The sequence below is a fragment of the Parasteatoda tepidariorum genome, chromosome 5 (genome assembly GCF_982258835.1).
Source record: "Parasteatoda tepidariorum strain Cologne lab strain chromosome 5, Ptep-v5.0, whole genome shotgun sequence".
NCBI lineage: Eukaryota > Metazoa > Arthropoda > Arachnida > Araneae > Theridiidae > Parasteatoda > Parasteatoda tepidariorum.
The window spans coordinates 29023492-29045374 of NC_141759.1; the positions used below are offsets into that span (position 1 = coordinate 29023492).

Here is a 21883-nt window from a genome sequence, read left to right on the forward strand (position 1 = left end):
CTTGTGTTATACAGGCACTTTAAATATAGTAATAAAGAGATTTTTTTCAAAATTTATAATTAATCTTGAACTAATTAGACAAAGAAAGTCTTTTTAACTAATTTATTTAATTGTCAATACGCTTATGTGAACACTGTTAACAATGGATAGTGAAAAATCACGTATTTCTTCTCATTATTGATGACATTTTTTCGTAGGAAATGCTCGGAGGAAATTTTTGTCAATTTGAGGAAATTACTATTTTCACTTGTTTAAAGACATGAATTTCGTCCAAAGCATCGACCAATTTATCGCATTTAATTAGGAAATATAACATAAGATAAAAATTAATTGAGTGAATGAGTAATTACTCATTGCAGGATTCAAAACCAGAATAAGATAGCGATCTAAGTTCTGCACTATATCATCATACAATGTACTACATCCTCTACAGAAAACATCTTATCGTACTGTGAGCAAAATATGAACATTCTAATGTATATAAATGTTTATATCACTTTAAAGTACATATTTTAAGAGACTAAATGCAAAATTCATATGAAATCTGTCGAATAGTTCTTGAGAAATAAAATTTTTAAACATATGACATTTTATGTAATTGCCTATCAACTCAGTTTTCTTCAGTTAATAAGTACATTAAATTCCACTTTATTTAGTAAAGATTCCTCAGATTTCAAAAGCGTTTTTGCTTTTATTTCGCCTCAACCTTTGCTGCTGTTTGTCTACACTGTAAAACATGGATATTCCAATATCACGAAACTTTATTCGTTTTTGACAAAACCATTTCCTGGTATATGCTCCGAGGAAACATTTCATCAAGGTATGAAATTACTTTCTTTATTTCTTCGATGAAACGAATTTCATCAAAATTAAAGAAATATTTCGTCATTCTATTTTTTTAAAAAAAAAATCCCTCGTAGTGCCTACTGCATCTAACTTTTATAATGACCACTTTAACGTGAGAACCGTAAAGGTGGAAAAACACAACAAAACATAAAGATAAACTATACACTCATGTCCGAAGCGGAAATCGAACCCCGGATCTTCCAAGTAGGTGGCTAATGCCTTATCCACCATACATCCCGGTAGGATAAGTTTGCCCCATTAATTACAATTGTCTAGTCTCTATTCTATTATCGTTATTTTAGTTAACAATTAGTTAACAATCTCTATTAATGCACCACGTTGAGATTTCGAGTTGAGGAAACATTTTCATCATTGAGGGTCTCCGTTTCATCACAAATCACGTGATTTAGTTATTTTGTTCATTATTCAACATTTTATGTTTATTTAACTAAAATTGATTCTGATCAATATGACAATTATGTATAAAATTGATTCTGATCAATATGACAATTATGTATAAAATTGATTCTGATCAATATGACAATTATGTTGTTAGTGGAATTAACCAAAACTAACAGTGCCTCGGGCCACTGTTAGTTTTAGTTAATTCCACTAACAACAGAAAGACTCCAGTGTGTTTGCAGGCAGTGTGTCCCTGAAGAAGTACTGTTCGGAAAACACAAATTTATATTTTCATTTATATTTTAATTGTAAAGATTTTTTATCTGTCTTAATTTTATTTAATTATGTATCAAGTTAATACGAATGCAAAGGGTCAAATATTAATTTGCAATTCCTAATGTGTAAATTGTTTTTATCTTTTTTGGCCAAGATTAAGGTGGATCAATAAGAAACACTTAATATATTTAAACTTCTCAACAGTATAAAGGAGGATTTTAAGATAATCGTTAAAAACTTACAAACATATGAGTTCCCCAAGGCTTTCGATTCATTAATGATGGATAATTCTACTTTAATATCTTTATCATAAGCTTCACTAGGATAACTGTCAACTGTGACTAATCGTGTAAACAGGACATGTTTGGGTATTACATGACCGCGTATTACCTGGAAAGAACAATGCATATTAGGTCTATAAATCAAATTATTAGATAACATTATTTAAAACATGCAATTGGTTCTGAATGGCGAGTTTCTCTCTTTCCAACAATAGGCGTAGTTACTTCTTTCAGGTTAAAATCAGGAAATTGTCAAATTTGCTTTAACAATCTGAAGATTTGATATTTAAATGAAATCTTGAGATATGGCATAAATAAGCATTTAAGTTTAATATTTAGAAAATCTTTGTAAGAAAAAAAACTATCGAAGAGCCTTGCTGATGGAGAGACATTTTTGCAAAAAGATATTTCCCGAGGAAATTTTCTTTTTTAAGTCTTATTAACTATATAACATTGATTTATTTTGATTAGTCTTTAGATTTTCAAGAGCACGATGGATGAAAAAAGCCTATGAATGGTTTTGGAGTGAAAGAGTGCTCTAAGTGAATTTAGCAACAAGTAGTCGACAAGAAGTGGTCTTCGAAAACCTGTAATGTGTCATAAAGTTAAATGCCCAAAATATGGAATATCAGTTAATGCTTTTAATTAGCTTTCATTAGTTTTGTAGCGTATCTACCACAACAAAATTACAACTACAATTCACTAGTATATAAGACATGTTAACTCGACTCTATGTCGGGGTACCTTTTCATAGATGACGGTTGACATGGTCTGTAACTCCGCTCCTCACATTGGTGACCCGGACGTGATGTGAACACACCTACCTAGACAGAAACGCCTACTTCGATAGATAGTCCACATTGAATAGTTGCCTTGCTACTTGTGGCTGCGACTTTATCCACCTCCTCGCACTGTTGCTATTCAGTCTCTTCTCAATCACCCACAACGCCGGCTTGCATACACTCGACTGCTAAAGGCAACACGGGAGCGACTACGACGTGATGTTAATACACCTCTCACATTCAGCACTCATAAAATACGGTGATATTAATACAGCTCTCTCGGCTTCTCACAAAACAGCAATGAATCAACTAGTGGTATTCGTTCATCGAATTCTATCACAGGTATAATTCTAGTGGGGGAGTACTGTAGAGTATCTACCACTACAAAATTACAACTACAATTCACTAGTATATAAGACATGCTAACTCGACTCTATGTCGGGGTACCTTTTCATAGATGACGGTTGACATGGTCTGTAACTCCGCTCCCCACAGTTTATTAACTGACTGTAGTTCTCTCAAATTCTCTAATATGTTAAACAACCTTAATCCACACAGCTCTTCAACTGAAGAGCACAGTGGAAAATCATTCTTAATTGTATCAGAACATTAAATTATTCAGTTAAAGAACATATTAAGCCTATTACGGTCAGATATTGCATATTAATTTGTACCTTCAAATAGTGCTTATTGGAAAAAAGATGTTTTCCAAATAACTGTCAGAAGTTTTCCCAAATTCTCAAAAAAGTTAATAAGAAGCTTCATTCACACATCTCTTCAATGGAACAGCTAAATATGGTAATCTTCTATTGAAGAGTTTAGTGTAAAAACAGGCTTAATGGCATCAAAACACTAAATTACTTTATTAAAGAATACATCAGGTTACAAGCTAGTGCAGAACATGAATTTATTCTTCGAATTAATTTTCACCGGAAAATAATGTTTTCTAAATAACTACATAAACGGAGGTTTTCTGAAATTTATGTCATCAAACCTAATCAATCACTAAAATCTTCTCTCAGTGCAATTAAGCATACAAGGAAATATTTTTTAATATTTACCCATTTGTCAACTTCCTGTTGCCTGTTTCTGCTCCATGTCAAGCTGTGTCCTGTTCCTGCTCCAACTGGAAGGAAAAATGTGTGGTTGCCTTCTCGCTGAAATAGTTCTTTCAGTTCTTCTTGGTTTACTCGATAATTAAATGCACTAAAAAATTACGAAAAAAATTAATTATTAAATGCACTGAAAATATTGAAAAAATTAAATGATATAATACAAGTAAATCTTGATATAGTTCCTTTACTGAACTTAAAATTTTCTCAGTGTCAACTTCAACACTGTTAAGATAAAGGAAAATTTATATAAATAAAAAATCAAATCCATTCCTTTTACTTAACATTTTTCCACTAAATAATTATTATAAATAGATTTCTAATATGTTAATTGGCCTTTGAAATAGAGTTTTATATAACGTTGGAATCTTATTGCACTGGATCTACCTAATGTTTGGCTCCATAAGCTATTATATATGGAGCCAAGCATTAATGAAAACAAACATTGTTACGTATGTTATTCAAGAATAAATTTAGGTTAACATTAGCTCCTTTTTGATTTTAGTTGTTTTTCATAAGTGAAAATAAATAAAATAATTTTATGACTTGTCCACACTAGCCAACTAGTATGGGGCAAGAACATTTTTTAAAAAGAGTCTATTACAGAAATATAAATTCGAATAAAGTTTTATACTATTCAAAACGATACTAAGCCTTCAAAGTTTTTTTTTAAAATAAACAAAATATATGTTTTTATATGGTTAGTTAATTTTTTAGCAACTCTATACAAATTGTACATTCTAGTCTCCATCTCTCTTACAATTCAAAATATGTACAGTTAGAATTCTTTTACGAATCTCCAAAAAGTATTTAGAAGTAAGAATATTACTTCCTAATTATTTCGGTTTCGGGATGGGCTTGGCCCACTATAATTTTACTCATTAAAAGGCGAATTACAGTTTTGCTGGAATGATGTCGATGAAACTTGATATAAGCATTATATAAGCCACGTGAAAAAAAATCCTAATTAAAAATAATTCAAATTTCGAGTGACAGAGGGTGCTGTTCACACATAAAGTCAAATGAAACAGTTTAAAAAGCAGTTATTGCATAAAAACATTCTACAGCACGCCATTACAGAAGAAAGAACTGAAAGCAATGATTATTGCGCAGCAAGAAACAACATGAAAGCGCCTTTTAAAAGGAAATGAATTGAAAACAAGCATAACATATCATGTTGTTGCTATAGTTCAAAAAAAAAACTTTCGTGCTACAGATGAACTCAATTTAACACACTTCAAAAACATGTTTGACAAAAGTGAAGGGAACATTAAGTATATTTTATGATTTCATTAGGGTACGTTAAAAAGGCGGATTTGTGGTCTATATGGTCTTCTCGTCTAGTGATCAAAATTTGAACTAGTTCCATTTATTTTTACTTTATTTCATAATCGTCGTTGAACAGCTGACTACTAATGTTCAACTTAGTAGCCTTGTAATTTTGAATGCAATTTAGAGTACAAGGTAACTCCTAAATCAAGTATCGGTCAAAATCGGCCTTCGTGGAGGACTTTTTGATGTAACTAACACGCATCTGGGTTGCTAAAAAGGAAAACCACGAACACCTTCCATGGTTAGCCTGACTGCAAGAGGACTCTAACCCATGATCCGTCTACCACTGAGGATATTTTACGTTAGCACTGTGATCTGAGCAAGCCAGATGCGGGATTCGAAATCGCTCTATTCCCTAAGCCATAAGTGGTTCATGAAATGGAAACTACGACTCTTTGCAAGTTGCCAACGACACTTTGCAATGCGCCTATAAGGAAAGGCTGAAAGTAAATATATATCAAGATGGAAAAGAGCAAAAACTGATAAATAAATTATTTCATTCCTGGCTGTTTTGAGGAAAAATCCGTGTAATTTTAAAGCCTGCTATAAGGCTCAATGCAATAAGGCTAACAAATAACGGCGGCAGTTTGCAAAGAGATGGATTTTTTATTTCTCTTACTAGCTTTCATCGACATCCGTCAACTAGAACGGATCCCCTTAACGATCGGTCAATTTTCAAAAAAACGGTCATAAAAGTGCCTATTTTTTATACACGTATTTGATTAGTGCTGACATCTAGTTTAAAATAAACTAACTATCTACAATAACCTTAAAAATATCCAGGGACTGCCATCTGGTGTGTAAAATGAGAAATAAAAGGCTTTCCGGGCAAAAGAAATGAATTAGTTTTATTCTTATTGGCGCGTTACTACTGAACACTCTAGCCCGGGAATATCACGGGAGTTAGAAATCAGGGGCGGATCTACCTAAGGGCTTTTTGGGCTGCAGCCCAGGGCCCCGTGGGTACAAAGGGCCCCACAGTCCCCACTGAAAACAATAGGTGATATTTTAAATTTTAAAAAAATATCTAATATTAAAAAAAACTATTATAAAGTTGGCAACCCCGAGATCAATCAACCCATGCATGTGCGCGTCTATCGAACGGAACGGGAAATTCCCCATCGCTTGTTTTTGGCCAGTGTATTTTTTCGTGTCGATTACGGGGGACTTCCCGCCGAGCCGCTTAACGCCTACGTAATTTTTTTTCGCACTTCTGTTCTCGTCGTCAAAGTGACAGACTTGTTTAGTTTACTAACTTGTTTAAAAAATCATGAAGATTCTAATGAACACAAGAAACCAATGTTAGTGTGGTTGACACGAAAAGAAAATAGATCTGTTTTAGACAAGCAGCTTCAGAAACAATTAAGAAAGGGAACAGAATATTATCACTATGTCCTAAAACAGGTTATTGCAGTGGTCAAATTTTAAGTATAAGGGACTTAGCATTTAGAGGTTCCGAGGAAGTATTTGGTTCTCCACATAATGGTAATTTTATGGGTGCTCTGGAGCTATTGGCAGAGTTCGATCCATTCATTCGTAAACACCTTGAACAACAAGAGCTGCGACCAAAATCGATAATATCGTACTTATCAAAAACAGTATGTGAGGAAATAATTGAGATTATGGGCCAACAGATAATTAAACAAATTATAACTCAAATAAATAACGACGACACAAAGTGGTGGATTCTACTCCAGATCTATCTCACAATGATCAACTTGCTATTGTATTACGATACTATTTTCGGGGAAAAGTGTATGAAAGATGTGTATCCTTCATTAAAATTTGTAGTCATACTGGCTTACATTTATTTAATATTCTACAAGACGTTTTAGAAACAAATGGACTACTACTGGATAATTGTAAGGGACAATCTTATGACAACGCTGCGAATATGGCGGGTCACTACAATGGTGTACAAGCACTACTAAAACAAAGAAATAAATCCGCGGATTGTGTGCCATGTGCTGCTCATTCCCTTAATCTGTTAAGGTTGCAACCAAAATTGTGAACTTTTTTGGAGTAGTGCAAAAAATATACTTTTTCTTTTCTACTTCGACCCATAGGTGGGAACTGTTAAATCGTGAAACAAAACTCAAATTTACGTTAAAAAGTTTAAGACAAACTAGATGGTCTTGTCACAATGATGCTGTCAAAGCTTTGAAAAATAATTATGATGACATTATGAAAATTTTCGAAAGTTTCAGTTTGAGGATGAGAAAGTTGATTTTCGGAAAGAGGCACGAAATTTATTCAATAAAATAGCGAAACTCGATACTGCAATTTTGATTATTTTTTTGGGAAGAAATTTTGGGGAGATTTAATTTAGTTAATAGAAAAATACAGAGCCCTGGATATATATATGTAGATATTTGATATAATTGTGATATTTGTGAAGGCCACAAGTTAATTGTGTCATTAAAAGACTTCGTGAACAACATAAGGCACTAATCAGGTCAGAAGCTAAAGGAATACGAAGAGAAAGCTAAAAAATTAAGTACTAGTGTGGGAATTGACAACAATGACATAAACAAGAGACGCATTACTCCAAAATGTTCGGATAAGTCTACAGATAAATTCTCAGTATACGGCGCAGAAAAATTTAAAAGAGACACTCTAAACGTTGTGTTGGATAAGCTGATTATGGATTTAAATAAAAGGAGCCAAGTCTATGAGATGTATAGCAAGAAATTCAAATTTTTAATGGATTTGCAAGACGAAAATATGGAAAACATAGATCGTGTACGTAATATTTTTTATTATTATCCAGAGCACGTAGACGAGCATTTAATGAATGAGTGCATTCAGTTAAAATCTTATTTACTTCAGCCTAAGCCAGTCTTACACCTCTTGCAGTGAAATTTTTATGGTAATTTAAGAAAAGAAACTTGTTGATGTTTTCCAAATTGCTATACTATCTTAAAGATTTTTTTAACTTTGCCAATCACTAGCTGTGAAGCGGAGCGCTCTTTCTCCAGGATGTCATATATAGCAAACAAATATAGGACAACAATGTCAAACCATCGACTAAATCATTTATCAACTCTTTCCATAAATTCTGATTTAACGAAGGACTTACAATGTGATGAGCAAATAAAGGAATTTGCAGCACGAAAATGCAGAAAGGTTGCTTTATAATTTATGCAACATAACTACATATAACCTGTCAATTTCTTTTGCAATAATGTTGTACAGTTTGTATACACAAATAAAAATAAATAAATAAAATTATTTTATTGTCCTATTTTTTTCTATATGCTTATCTACATCACTACAGAAAACAATTTTTTTTTGACAAAATGGCTATTAGGGCCCCTAAGTAGTTTCAGCCCAGGGCCCCACAAATTCACGATCCGCCCATGTTAGAAATAGAGGGCGAAACCTCACCCCGTTATTTTCACGGAAGCGAGATGGAAGGGGATCTGTTTGTTCTGTGAGTAAACAGTGTAATGAAATACAAATTATATATATTGAGAAGTTTCAGGATGCATCTAAAAATAAAATGTTAATTTATCAAAATACTCCTTACTGTTTTGCTGTTGATGTAATGGTATAAATAAATAATATTCTTAAATTCTCACCTTAGGGGTTCTCGGATTTCATAGAGATCTGGTTTTTCTAAAAGCTCAAAAGCTGTGGGTGGGAGGGATCTACTGGAAACAAAAGGCTGTAGAATTTCATCTATTACGTATAAAAGCTGTTTGAATCCTTCCATGGAAGCGAACTCTTCGGAGCGAGTGATTTTAGCATTATTCACAAAATATTCCTGCAAGAAGAAAGGAAAACAATGAAACAGATGCATATCTATAGTTTGTCTGCGGTAAGAGCTCCCCCTGCCAGGTCATCTGCTGCTATGGAAACAGGAATGGTGCAGTTCATGGACGGTATATTCCCTTCACTCTAGGGCTAACGCAATAGACCTAAAATTCTTTCTCTTTCCGACTAATCCAATTTTAAACAATGACGTCACACCCCTTCTTGAAATAGTTATACCATACCATATTCTATACGTTCTTGAAATAGTTACCACAATCACTGCCACGGGTCCAGACGAATGACTAGGGTTTTTCTTACTTTAGACAAACCATACTTAGACTTGTTCTTGTTACTCAGTACCAGCTTTGGTGGGCTCTTAGTGATTCATGGGATCTGATATGACTCATGGAGATACAGACATAGTTAGGAAATAGTCGACAATATGGAAAAGCACAAGACTTAAAAAAGACTAAAGGCAATGTGGGTGCACAGCTAGTGGACCAACATCCCCTTCGATTTACAGCAGCTTCTGGTGCGTTGCTCTTCTATTGGACCAGTCTGATATGCATGGTTCAACTCTTCCGCATTTCGGGAATATTCTTTTTTTATAATGCAGTTGTAAAATTTCTATATTCCTACTGGACTTTTTTTTAAAATCAAATTCATTTGAAATTGATTTTAACTACCCTTACATTTAAGAAATAACATAACACTGCCCCTAGTTTAAACATATTTGTAGCAGTCCTGCTTGTTATTGTAGTGTGTTGTTAGTGTTGGCTAATTGTAAATTGAATGTTAGCTTACACTGCCACCTCAATTTTCATTTCACTACCACAAGGAGAACACTTTTTTGAAAAGCGTAAAAGGTTAAAAGGTAGCAGGTATGTAGTAGTTAAATAGAATCTGCGGACAGTAATAAAAAATATTGCCACAAACTCGACTTCGCGGAGGACTTTCTGATGAAAATAACCTGAACTTGCGTTACATGGAGAGGCATGAAAACTTCCCATGTTTAGCCTGACGTCAGGTGGCTTCTAACCTACTGGGGATATTTTTAGTCGACCCTGTGATCATTGCAAGCCGGGAGCAGTGTACAAATCAACCTGCTACTTCACGGATTTGAACTTTTGCCATCTCGGATGGAGGACTCGCTTCTGAAGAAGCAAACGGCTTATCCGGGTTATCCCGACTGCCTTAATGGGTATTTTATTTAATAATCGGCTTTGGACAGCCAACTTAATCCTGAGTTTATAACTATCAATGTTCCGCTTTAGAGCCCTGTAATTTTAAACTAACCCAGAGGACAAGGGAACTCCAAGATAAAGCATTGGAACAAATTAGGACTTTTTGGATGGATTAACCAGTGTTTGCGTTACATGGAGAGGAAAACCACCCGCAGTTAGCCCGATGAGAAGGGGATTCTAATTAAGGATCTGTTTATCAATGAGGATATTTTATGTAAACACTGTGGTCAGCGCGAGTCGGGAGCAGAACTTGCATCAACCAGTCTCCGCTGAAATTCGAACCTGGGTCACCTCCTTGGAAGGCAAATGCTCGATCCCCTGAGCCACCATGGCTCCCTTTGTGGTAATTTAAATTTTCTTCGTATGCATATTATAAAATACATCGATATCATTTTCAATGTGGAAGTGATTGAACAAATTTAAATATTTTTAAGGAGGAGATAGTTAAAAAGCTTATAAAAAACTTAGAAAACAAAATAGATATTATTAAAACTTAGTATCAAACTAAAAATAAAGGTAAAAAAACTCGTTTCTAATTAACTTGGTCTAATCCTAACATTTCAAAATAGCGGAGTGCCTCGCAGAAATATATTGCATTCGTCCATAATTTCCTTTATTTAAACCTAGAAAACTAATATGAACAAACTTAGAGAGTCTTTTTTCTTTTAAATAAAAAGAAAAAGTAATTAGACGAGACCTAGATATTTAAAAACAAAAGTTAGTTCGACGGTGAGCATGCAAAGTAACCAAAAACTTGGGTCTTCTATCTGTCCAAAAGATTAAAGCAGCCCCACATTCCCGAAACAAAACTTTAATTAAGACAGGAAACATGCTACCATCTTTTCATTTATCCCAATTCTAATTTTGCAATAGTGGTAGAAGGAGGACATTTTTCTCATAATAAACTGTCAAAGACGGCTGCGGGAATCAGTGTGTTTTTCTTTAGATGTCACTCAGTTTAAGGAAACCCGGTTGTTTTAGTTTAATTGAATAGGCTGTAAAGTCATGGCATGACGTTAACTTTTGTCTTTGCAACAGATGCTTGGGAAAACGATACATTTATTATCTGCTATTTGACATGACATTGTCACCGCGAGTGGAGATATTTTTCTTACACGTGACTCCGCATCATCTAGTTTTATCTGTTTTTGAGGGGAGTTATTATCTTTTATTTTAGAACGGTTGCGGTTGCTTGAAGAATATTACTTCAACGCGTCAGAAAGAAAAGAAGGTGATGTTTATATTGAGAGTAAAGTCATTTTTTACCACGACGACATTTATTTTAAAATAAACAAGCTGCCCCGAAAATTCGACGGATTGATTAGAAATATTAAGAATCTAAGTTTTTTTTTTGTTTATTTTATAACCGTCGTTGAATGATCGACCCAGTTTTGAGTTTACGTCTCACTTACGTAGCCTTGTAATTTTGAACCCAACCTAACAAAAAAATACGGTGCTTTTTAGGTTGATTTCAGGTTGGTAGATGTAAAAAAATACACCTGAGGTAGAAAATGAGGTTATGCTTTGCAGCAAAAATAAGCTCAATTTCAACGTCATTTACACCTTACAAAATCAACCTCATATATAACTCAGAAATAATTTTAGTTTAGATCGTGTGAAATTATGCACTCCTTAAATATACGTATTTGCTTTAAAATGGAAATAGAAAAATATTTACCTAAGCTGGTTTCTCTAAAGTAGATTTCCATCAACCTCAAAAAAACCTCAAGTGTAAATAAAACAACTTCATATACTTTAATTATACACCTTGGGAGGTTGATCTTTTAAAGTTGTCTTTGAAATCGATTTCTAATAGATCTCAAATAAATCTTAACACCTCAAAACAACCTCATGTAAACCACAAAAATACCTTAAATTTTCGTAAAGGCAGTCCCGAAGACAAAGGTACTCTTGAATCAAATATTGGAAGAAATTTGCCTTCATGGAGAACTTTTTGATGGAATTAACCCGCAGTTGCGTTGCATACAGAGGAAAACTACGAAAATTTCCTAACCAATGATCCGTCTACCACTGAGGATATTTTACGCCAGCACTGTGGTCGGTGTGAACCGGGTGCGGAATACGTATCAACTAGCTTTTGGGACTTGAACCCGGGTCACCTTATTGGGAGGCGAGGGTTCTAGCCCCTGGCTACTGCTGCCCTAAGTTCATCATTGGCAAATTCTCTACTTTTTACGCTTTTTTTGCTTTTGAAATATTGAATTTGAAGTCATATTTTTTCTCTAGTTCTTCTTTATTTGTACACTTTTTGTATCATGTATTTTTCAGATATGAACTGGTAGTTAAACTCTTTAAAAGAAAATAGAACTTTTTTTAAGAAAAAAAAAGTTCTGCACTTAAAGACTTTACCAAAAGATAATGTGGTTCTTTATGTATTTAATTCATGCAGTAAAAAAACTTCCCATCTTTTCATAGATTTTCTCTGCTTATTTGTCGGTTTAATGCTGTTTTGTTGATAAAACGGTTTTTCTCCGTTTTTCATCCTAATCATAAAACGGATTGAAACTGTCAGTTCAAATTGTAGTTTTTGTCTGCAGTTTTGCTTCTTTTCGAATCATTTTACGATTCTTTTTCAAATCATTTTACGATTATTTTCTTTACACGATCCCGTTCTTCAGTAATTGTTTTTTGATTTTGAATATTGTATAACTAAAGCCGCGATTTGATTTCATTATCAGATTGATACTCTACATGATTATATTTTTTTAGATATAATTTTTTTAGTAAGTAAAATTGACAAATATTTTTATACGAGTGGACCATTATAAGTTTTAAATAATTTTACACTTAAGCATTATTTCAATAAGTAAGATTTTAACAGTAAAAAAAATTTAAGATTTTTCTTTATGGAGAGACACTAGAGTTGTGGTGGCTCAAAGACAGAGAACACGCTTCTGAATGACGTGACTCCGGTTCGAATCCAAAGGTCGACAAGTCGAATGAATGCTGCTCTCGGTTGTCACCCGCCACAATGCCGGCGTATATATTTTATAGAGTTTTTTGTTAAAATGACAGTACTTATCTGCTTAAAAAACAGGCTTCTGCTTTTAAATAACAGTATTTTTTCACAGTTGATAGAACAGTTGATATTTTTTCCGTAAATTAAATAGTTTCTTTTTACAGTGCAGTTATATGTTAAACTGTATTGTATATTATAATTAGTATACTTATTCATCTTATTATTTAAATACCAATCTATTCACGTCCCCATATGTATTCAGATAAACATTTGATTTGTAAAAAATACCTTCAAAAGCTAGTCATACTATCAAAACTTTTCATTATTCAACAACAATCTAAAGCTTGTTGAATAATAAAAAGTTTTGACAGTAATCAAAACTTTTATTTATATAAACCGTGTCAATCTAAAACTTTTTATTATTCAACAACAATATTGAAACATGTTTGAAAAATCGAATTTCTAAAAAGTTAAAGCGTTTTTTAACAAATTATTATTCAATTTATATTTAGAAGTGGAATATTTTATTTCTAGGCTTTATTGTCATCAAGTTTAAATTATAATGGGCTAGTGATATCTTTAATTCAGTTATATGCTCAACCTTACTTATATTATTATTTAAATAGCCTGATTGGTAGGGAGCTGGGCTTATGTTCGTGAGAACAGGAGTTCAAATCCAGCCGGCCGAAGATAGCCGGTTATAATAGCGAAGATAGCCGGCCGTATAACAAATAGGGACTGCTTCATGTTAAATCTGTTGGGTCACAATGTCCTCCAAGTTCCAATAAGAAATTATACCTCTGGGGGTACTAGATGCGGGATCGATTATTCTCTGGTTCAGGTCAAAATTACGATTTGGGGATGAATGAATAGGTCTATGTATGGGTCCGCCCTACAAGCGGTTGTGACGTATGGGTAGGGAAAATTTAAGTTCTTGGCCATAGATGGCGCCACAGGAAAACGAGAAGAATCGCGCACCCAGTGCTTTAATGGCCAACGACAACAACAACAACAGAAGCAATAAAACTCTTATTTACGTCACCACATGTGTTCATACAAATATTTGGTTCGTAAATTTCTTAACTAAATCTGTATTTATAGAATTGTTCCTATCCCAATCTAAATCTTTTGATTTCTTTAACAATAGTATCAAAAATATCTAAAAAACCAAATTCATAAAAAGTCTAAACCCACTTTTACGCCAGGCGCTTTCTCAAAATAAAGATACTTCATCAATACCTGCAAAGGAAAAGTTCTTGTGTGTCCGTTGGCAACACGGACTGTAATTTTGGCCATTTTGTTTTTCTCTCGAGCTCATTCGTTATTTTTATGGTGAGCCTTGCTTGAGAATCACGCCTTTATAATGTCTGTGTCAATTCGGAATCTCGCCAGTTGTAAAGTGCGTACCGTATTTCGCTTTCTTCATGCAAAAGGTTATGTTTGCAAAGGGTCATGAAAAGTGCACGCAAAAGGAATACAATTCCAAACAAACGCAGGGACTTGCGAACAAGCGGAGTTTGCTTATTGCATGACAACGCTCAGACACACACAGAGCTTCAAACCAAAGCACTACTAAAAAATGTCACATGAAAAATTTCAGATCATCCGCCATGCAGCCCGGACCTTGCACCCAGAGACTTTCACTTATTTACCTGAAAAAGCATCTTGCAGGACAAAACTTTCATCACGATGATCAGATCAAAATTGAAGTTGAAATGTGGTTCCAACTAAGGTGGCAAAGTTCTATGACTTTGGAACACAAAAGCTGGTACTCAGACTTAACAAATGCTTTGACATTGCCGGCAACTATGTCAAAAAATAAGGCATGTACTAGCTAGTAATTTATAATAAACTTCTAATCAATTAAAAGTTTTTCAAGGGAGTGTGTGGAATTGTATTTTTACTTTACCAAAACGCCTCGTACATAACTGTTCAATTGACATTTATAAGTAAACTGTTTTTACACTTAGGTATAGGTGTAAAAACATTATTGATACATTTTGTTTGTAATAGCATATTATTTACGCATTTTATTTAGTTACATATTTAATTATAGTGTATTTTTTATTAATAGTGTACTTATTAATATCATTTAGAGTACATTTTGTTTATAATCGCCTATCATTTACGCATTTTATTCAGTTACATATTCAATTATAGTGTTTTTTTATTAATAGTGTACTTTTTCATATTATTTAGAGTAAATTTTGTGCATTTTTTATAATCGCTTATTAATTACACATTTTAATAAGTTACATATTCAGTTATAGTGTTTTTTTTATTAATAGCGCACTTATTCATATTATTGTTCAAATATTATTCCTATTTCCGCCACCCATGAGTTCGTAAAAACATTTGGTTTATTAAAAATTGTTTTCAAATATTTATTCATACTATAGGTCACATAACAAACTAAAACTTTTTATTATTCTTAACTTTTTACTTTTTTATCATTTTAAACTTTTAATTGTTTACTTTAACTTTATTAAAACTTTTATTAAAACTTTTTACTTTAACTTTATGACAACTTTTATTAAAACTTTTTACTTTTTATTATTTTATAAAGTATCAAGAAAACACCTAATTTATGAAAAGTCTAAAGGCAATTCAACAAACTATTTATTGTTCATTATTTTATACGTGGAAGTAAAATATTTTTATCACTATGTTTTATTATTATCTGTTTAAAAGACCTTTTAAAATTATCCTGTTTGCTAAAAATGTTGTGTTTTATATAATTCTTATTACTCTAATATTATTAAGCAGAAAACTATAATTATAATTACACAAGAATAATATATAGAAACAAATCACGAGAAATAAACATGGTGATTTATTACGCCCTAAATTTAAAATGTCCCACCAACAGTTTCTGCTCAGAAGACATAAATTACTTACCCTAACTTACACCATAATTCTTTCTCTGAAACAAACGTTATTATCAGATTATAAAACAAAATAGAGAAGATTTCTAAATAATTCATTTGAATTATTCAAAGATTGTTTTTGCAAATAATGGGTAAATTTGGCAAACATTTTTTAAACATCTGTTATAGACTTACATATTTTAATCACGTTTGAAGCATAAAGTTTTCCTGAATAATTTAATTATTTTGCTCTTTTTCAAATTATAATATTTCTATCTAAATTTCTGCTCTGTATACATCTGTATGTAAATGATCTTTAAATTTGGCCACAAAAAATATAAGTTTAGGGATACAAAATAATTAAATTACATTTAAATTATAAATTTGGGTATAGAAAATGAAATTTTATCATACAAAATATAATTTAAATCCTTCTAAACATTTCATTTATAACTCTTAAAATAAATATTGATTTTGAAAGATATATTTAAATTTTGGGAATTCTCTTTCCTTTTAAAAATCCGAATTCGATCGAAGTCTGAATTTAATAAAGAATTTTAAGTGGGCTTTGATAATATGAATTTAAATATGCCTATTTTATTGCATCTGCATATTTCTATTTCGAGTGTATCAGAAATAAATATGCCTTCATTTGCATTTCAGAAATTAGATTTTCGTTTTAACTTTTGCTCTCGAAGTATGTTAAATTTAAAAATATTTTTGCAGTATCAGCAGCTATTCAATTTTCATTTAAAACGGCGAAGTTAATTAAAATGGAGTTTTAAATAACTTGAATACTGTATATAAAGTCAGTTTGCCGAAAGCTACTATGACAAAATATTTAAGTTAAATTTATATTTTGAGATAGATAATGTCTTCAGAAAATATAATTGAAAGGTATATAATTTTTTTGAAGATATTACATGATGCTTGAAATGTTATTGACTGCGTAAAGCTTATGATATAAGTTTTAGTTTGAAACTCTGGAAAGTATTTTTAACTGTTTTCAATTTTTTAATTTTAAGTTTCTTTTGAAGATATAGTTGGAAGATTTTTGATCAAATTTCGATATGGTTGACATAACGTTGTATAAAAGGTTGCAATTAAAAATACCTTATAGAACTGTATAGTTTACTGTGGTCAAAAAATAAAACCAGTTTAAGCCTCTCTAAAGTTTGAAATTAGCTAATGAGGATGTCAACAGATGGCACTGCTAACAGGAAAAACTATAAAACAATATTTTTCTGCTGCATTTGAATCCTTAGGAATTGAAACATTAGCTCAGGCATCAGACTGTACTGCGTAGTTGATTCCTGTGAAAATATTACTTACAGTTTTTCTTAGTTCGTAGCGCTATCTTTGATGCACTTGATAACTCATTTTTATTCTTGGTAAGAAAGAATTATCTGGTTTCCTTATTTTTGCAACACGTTAACTGTACATTATAAAATAGATATCATCATAATGTCGTTTAGTCTAATTATCAGATTTTCCCAAACTAATTGCAAACGGCTCAAATTTGAGTAAACTCAAATATGCTAATTAAATAATGTTAAGTTCTAATTGAGTTCCAGAAATAAAGAGAAAAATGTACTTTCGCTTAATAAACATACAATTTTTTTAAAAACAGATTTCGATTTTTGAGCATAAAATTATGGGTGGTAGCTGCAATCCTAAAAATATAGTGCCAATAGTTTCGGCCGAAAAGTTGCCGTGTGTATGGACCCTATAATGTAAATTTCATTTTCTGTGTAATTAGCCATATCTCGGGGTATTTCTAACCAAATCATAAAATTTTCGCACGCAATTTCAAATTTAGTTTATCCAAAGACAATTCAGTGCAAAAAATAACTTCTAGCAATTTTTGTATTATTTTTTATTCTTTTACAAGGGTGAAAAAATATTGAATTTTAAACTAAACCAATTTTTCTAGATTTCAAGCCATGTAATTTTAAATGACAAAATACAAAACTTGAGCAAAATTGGTTAAGCAGTTTCTGAGTCATAAAATCTCACGAAATCAATCGACGAGAATTTCTCAATATTTCTCAAGAAATCAATCGACTGACAAATTTCATTCAAATTTTATATTTTTCTATTCAAAATTACACAGTTTAAAATAATGTGAAAACTTGTATATATTAGAATAAATTGTTTTTCAAACTTTATTAAATAAAATAATAAAAAAAAAACTATTAAAAATTGTTTACTACTTGGAAATATCTTCGGAGAAGCAAAATTTATTATTGTGGGCAAACAACTTTTGATTTGAGATGCATCGAACCACTCAAAAAGTGGGATTATTATTAAGGGATACTTCTAATTTTGAACCCAATTCAGAAGACAAGGGAAACTGCTGGATTCAGTTTTAGGAAAAATTTGTCTTCGAGGAGGACATTTTGAGGGAATTAACCCGCATTTGCATTGCATGGAAAGCCACGAAAACTTCCCCCCTATTAGACTCTAACCCATGATCCGTCTACCACTGAGGAAATTTTATGTCAGCACTGTGGTCGGTGCCAGCCGGGTGCGGAATTTGTGTCAACCATGGCTGGGTTTCGAACCTGGTTCAACTCAATGGAAGGCGAAAGCTCTATCTCATGAGCCACCACTGCTCAATTATAATCTCTTATAGAAAGCTTAATCTTTTCACTCATGTTAATTACATTTGGACAATTGTGGAAAAAAAATCAAATAAGAGGAAATTAATATCCATGCCTATAAAAAGATAATTTTCCTTAAATGTTAAAATCCTGTTTATTCTGAAGAATATGTGAAGAAAAATTCTACTTTCTTTTGATAATTTATAATGTCTGTGTAATGTGTTCAAAAAGTTTACTGATATTTAAAAGAAAAAGTATAATCTTCAAAATATCTAAAGATTTCTGGAGAAGCTCTTAAGTAATTCTTAAGATGTTTTTAAGGGAGTGTTAGTAGTTTTAAAGGCTATCATAACTCAGGGATATTAATGATGAAACATTTATATTTATTTTTATTAAATATTCAATTATTATTATTATATCAACCAGATGAGAAATATTAAAGAATAATTTTATTTGTACTTTTCCGATAGCTAAATTAAACTATTTATTATTATTATTATTTTTTATTTTAGGAATTTTTGCCGTCATTTCTCTAAAATAAATAAATAAATGAGAAAAAAAGTGTATTGGTTTAAATTTCACTAGGCTAACGGAGAGGTTCAGTTTAATACTCTCGTGAAAAATCAATTGCACAACAGTACTAATTAAGTAGTAGTATTAGGTACGTATTTACCGATTGTTTTCATAAAAATAATAAATTGAAATTAAACGTGGAAATATTTGATTCCCTTCCAAGATTAAGCCGAGGCTGTTATTATTCCGATATTTTTTTGTGTGTATAGTTAAAAAATGTAATAATTATTTAAATTTTAATTTAACTTTAAGATCAGTTTTAATTATCTTCCCTCTGATAAAAACCTTTTAATCCATTAAAATTATTTCTCTTCATAATGAAATAGGCTTTGCTTTGATGTGTTAAATTTTATCATAATAAATAAAGAAAAATTTTAATAACATTGAGTGTTTAGGCTTTTAGCAAAAATAATAACTCTGGGCAAACTCAATAATAATCAATACATTTGGTATAAGAATGGTTCAATACCAATGATAAAAAATAATCTTAAAGTTTTATTTTTTCTAATTTTCTGATTCAAACATTTTAATGTATTTTATAAAGAAAAACAAAATACAAAAATGCATTTATCTCAAAATGATAAATGTTCATAATTAGTTGCTATCAAAGCTTATGCGCTTTCAAGTTTAATGTTCAACATTAAGAATGGAAAATTTTTGTTATGAAGCTAATTAAAACTCCATTCTTCCTTTGAAACTTGAATTTAAAATAAATAAGCTGGTCCAATTGTGTTTTTCTTTCTCTGAAAGCATTTATCAAAAGATTTCAGAGGGAAGGAGCATAACAGGTAGTGTCTTTTTATAATTTTTGTTTGCACGCTTTTAATTATAACCGCAAATAAATGTTTTTGAAATATTTTCTTTTTAATTCGGAAAAATTCAGCTTTTTATTGTTTCTTTTAAAATAAGAATATTCAAAAATTGAAATAATAACTGAAACTAAATCAATCTATCTTGTCTCCCCATTTTGTTTGAAATTTTTTTTCTTTTACTTGTATTATTTAGCAACATTTTGAGATATCATTTCCTTCTTTTCTGCTAAATCAAATTATTTTCTTTTTAAATGCTATGAAAAAGAATCTATTGATTTCAATGAGCTGAAATTTCAAGATAATGAAATATATTTCGTATTAATTTTTTTTGGTAATGTTCATTTTATTATAAGAAAGTCAGAACTTTTATTCTATAACTGAAAAAAAATGTAATTAAATTTTGACATTATTAATCTTGTTACTTTTGTTTTGTTAAAAGTTTTTTTTTGTTGCTAATAATAAGTAAGCTTTCTAATTAAGGAAGCAAAAGAATGAATTTTGTGAATGAAAGCAATGACGCATTTTTGTTATTTTAAATAAAAATCTGTAATATTTTTCGAGCCAGAAATTGCAATTTTAACAACTTAAATATATCTAATGAAATTTTTTTTTTAAATAAACAAATTTTAATTTAAAATAAAGGCTTATTTAATTATCAATTATCTTTCATTAAAATGGATTTTTTGGAAATGATAATCCGCTTATAGGAGCTAGTGTTTGTCGTAAAATACATTGAGCTGCAAAACTAATTTAATTTTAAAATTATGTTTCTAAATGCTTATTTTATTTACTTGAAGTAATTTTTTAGCAATAATAACAAACTTAGAAATATTTGTAAAAGAAATGGAACAATTAAACGTAATTTTAATCAGTCTAACTTCTCAATATGTTTCACACATCTAACGTCCCATATTTATTTATTCAATTAAATACTTTTTAAATTTAATTTCAAAAAATACCTTAATTGAATAATTAAAATTAAGTCTATTGGGTGACATAAAAAAATGAAGATTTATAAACATTGTATTATACACTAAAAATTTTAGTACCTAAAATTCTCCAGTTACAAGATTATTTTTCGAGAATTTACGAGCAGTTCTTTTGCAAGATAGTTTTACATCTTAAAAAAGTTTTTAAACTCATGATAAACATTTAATAAGTGTTGAAAAATGATTTTTTCATATCTTTAAAGTATTTAATACATCGTAAATATATCAGAACTTTCTTTGAAAAGGAAATAATAAAATGTTTTTATTCCAAATATAAGCTAAAATATATGTTAAAAATAATAAAGTAAGATATCCTCCCAACATTCAGAAATGTTTTTAAACTCATAATACACATTTAATAAGTGCTGTAAATTGATTTCTTATATGTTTAAAGTATTAAATAAATTATATAAATTATAATAGGGTATATTTTTTTTGAATAAGAAACAAGAAAATAGCTGTATTCCAAACATAAGCTGAAATATAAGTCAGTAATAATAAATCAGCGTCTAAAACAGTACGTCAGCTCATAAAGAAAAAAATTGTGTCAAATTTGCATCTTATTTATTAATTGATGCACATTTTTGACGCTGATCAGTTTGTTTAGAATTTCAGACTCTTTTATTTTGTCAAAGTAAATTTTAATATAGTAACCCATTAATGTGCGGAGTCATATTTTACATTATAAAAAATATGCCTGTCTCTGAAAAGAGACTTCAGGCACTAATAGGTTAATTAGAAACTGTTCGAAGGCAAAGGTTGGAAGTTTCAATAATTGTTTGAAATTAACTGAACTGATTGTTTTGGATAAAATCTTAGTTTAATAAGTTCGTTTCGTCCAGATAAAAAATAAATTAAAATACAAGTTTTTGGTATGAAAAAAATCATTTTATTTATCCTTAGAAACTTAAATTACAGATAAATGCGTAGTTTTATTTTAACATGTCAACAGTTTTATTCATTCCACAAAAGCATTTTAACTTTTTTTTCTGTAAAAAGTTTTTAGAATGTGTAGAACTTTAGCAAAG

At 30.9% G+C, this 21883-nt stretch overlaps 1 protein-coding gene across 2 annotated transcripts in view; it reads right to left on the reverse strand.

The window, feature by feature from the left end:
* The window catches only part of LOC107437726 (fasciclin-1), a 496587-nt gene that overhangs the window by 38762 nt on the left and 435942 nt on the right, over nucleotides 1–21883 (reverse strand). For both annotated transcript variants that reach the window (XM_043039552.3, XM_071184976.2), the window contains exons 4-6: nucleotides 8613–8797; nucleotides 3649–3793; nucleotides 1767–1914 (exon numbers count right to left, since the gene is read on the reverse strand). In XM_043039552.3, the coding sequence (XP_042895486.1) occupies nucleotides 1767–1914; nucleotides 3649–3793; nucleotides 8613–8797 (478 nt within the window). The remainder of the gene's footprint in view (nucleotides 1–1766; nucleotides 1915–3648; nucleotides 3794–8612; nucleotides 8798–21883) is intronic.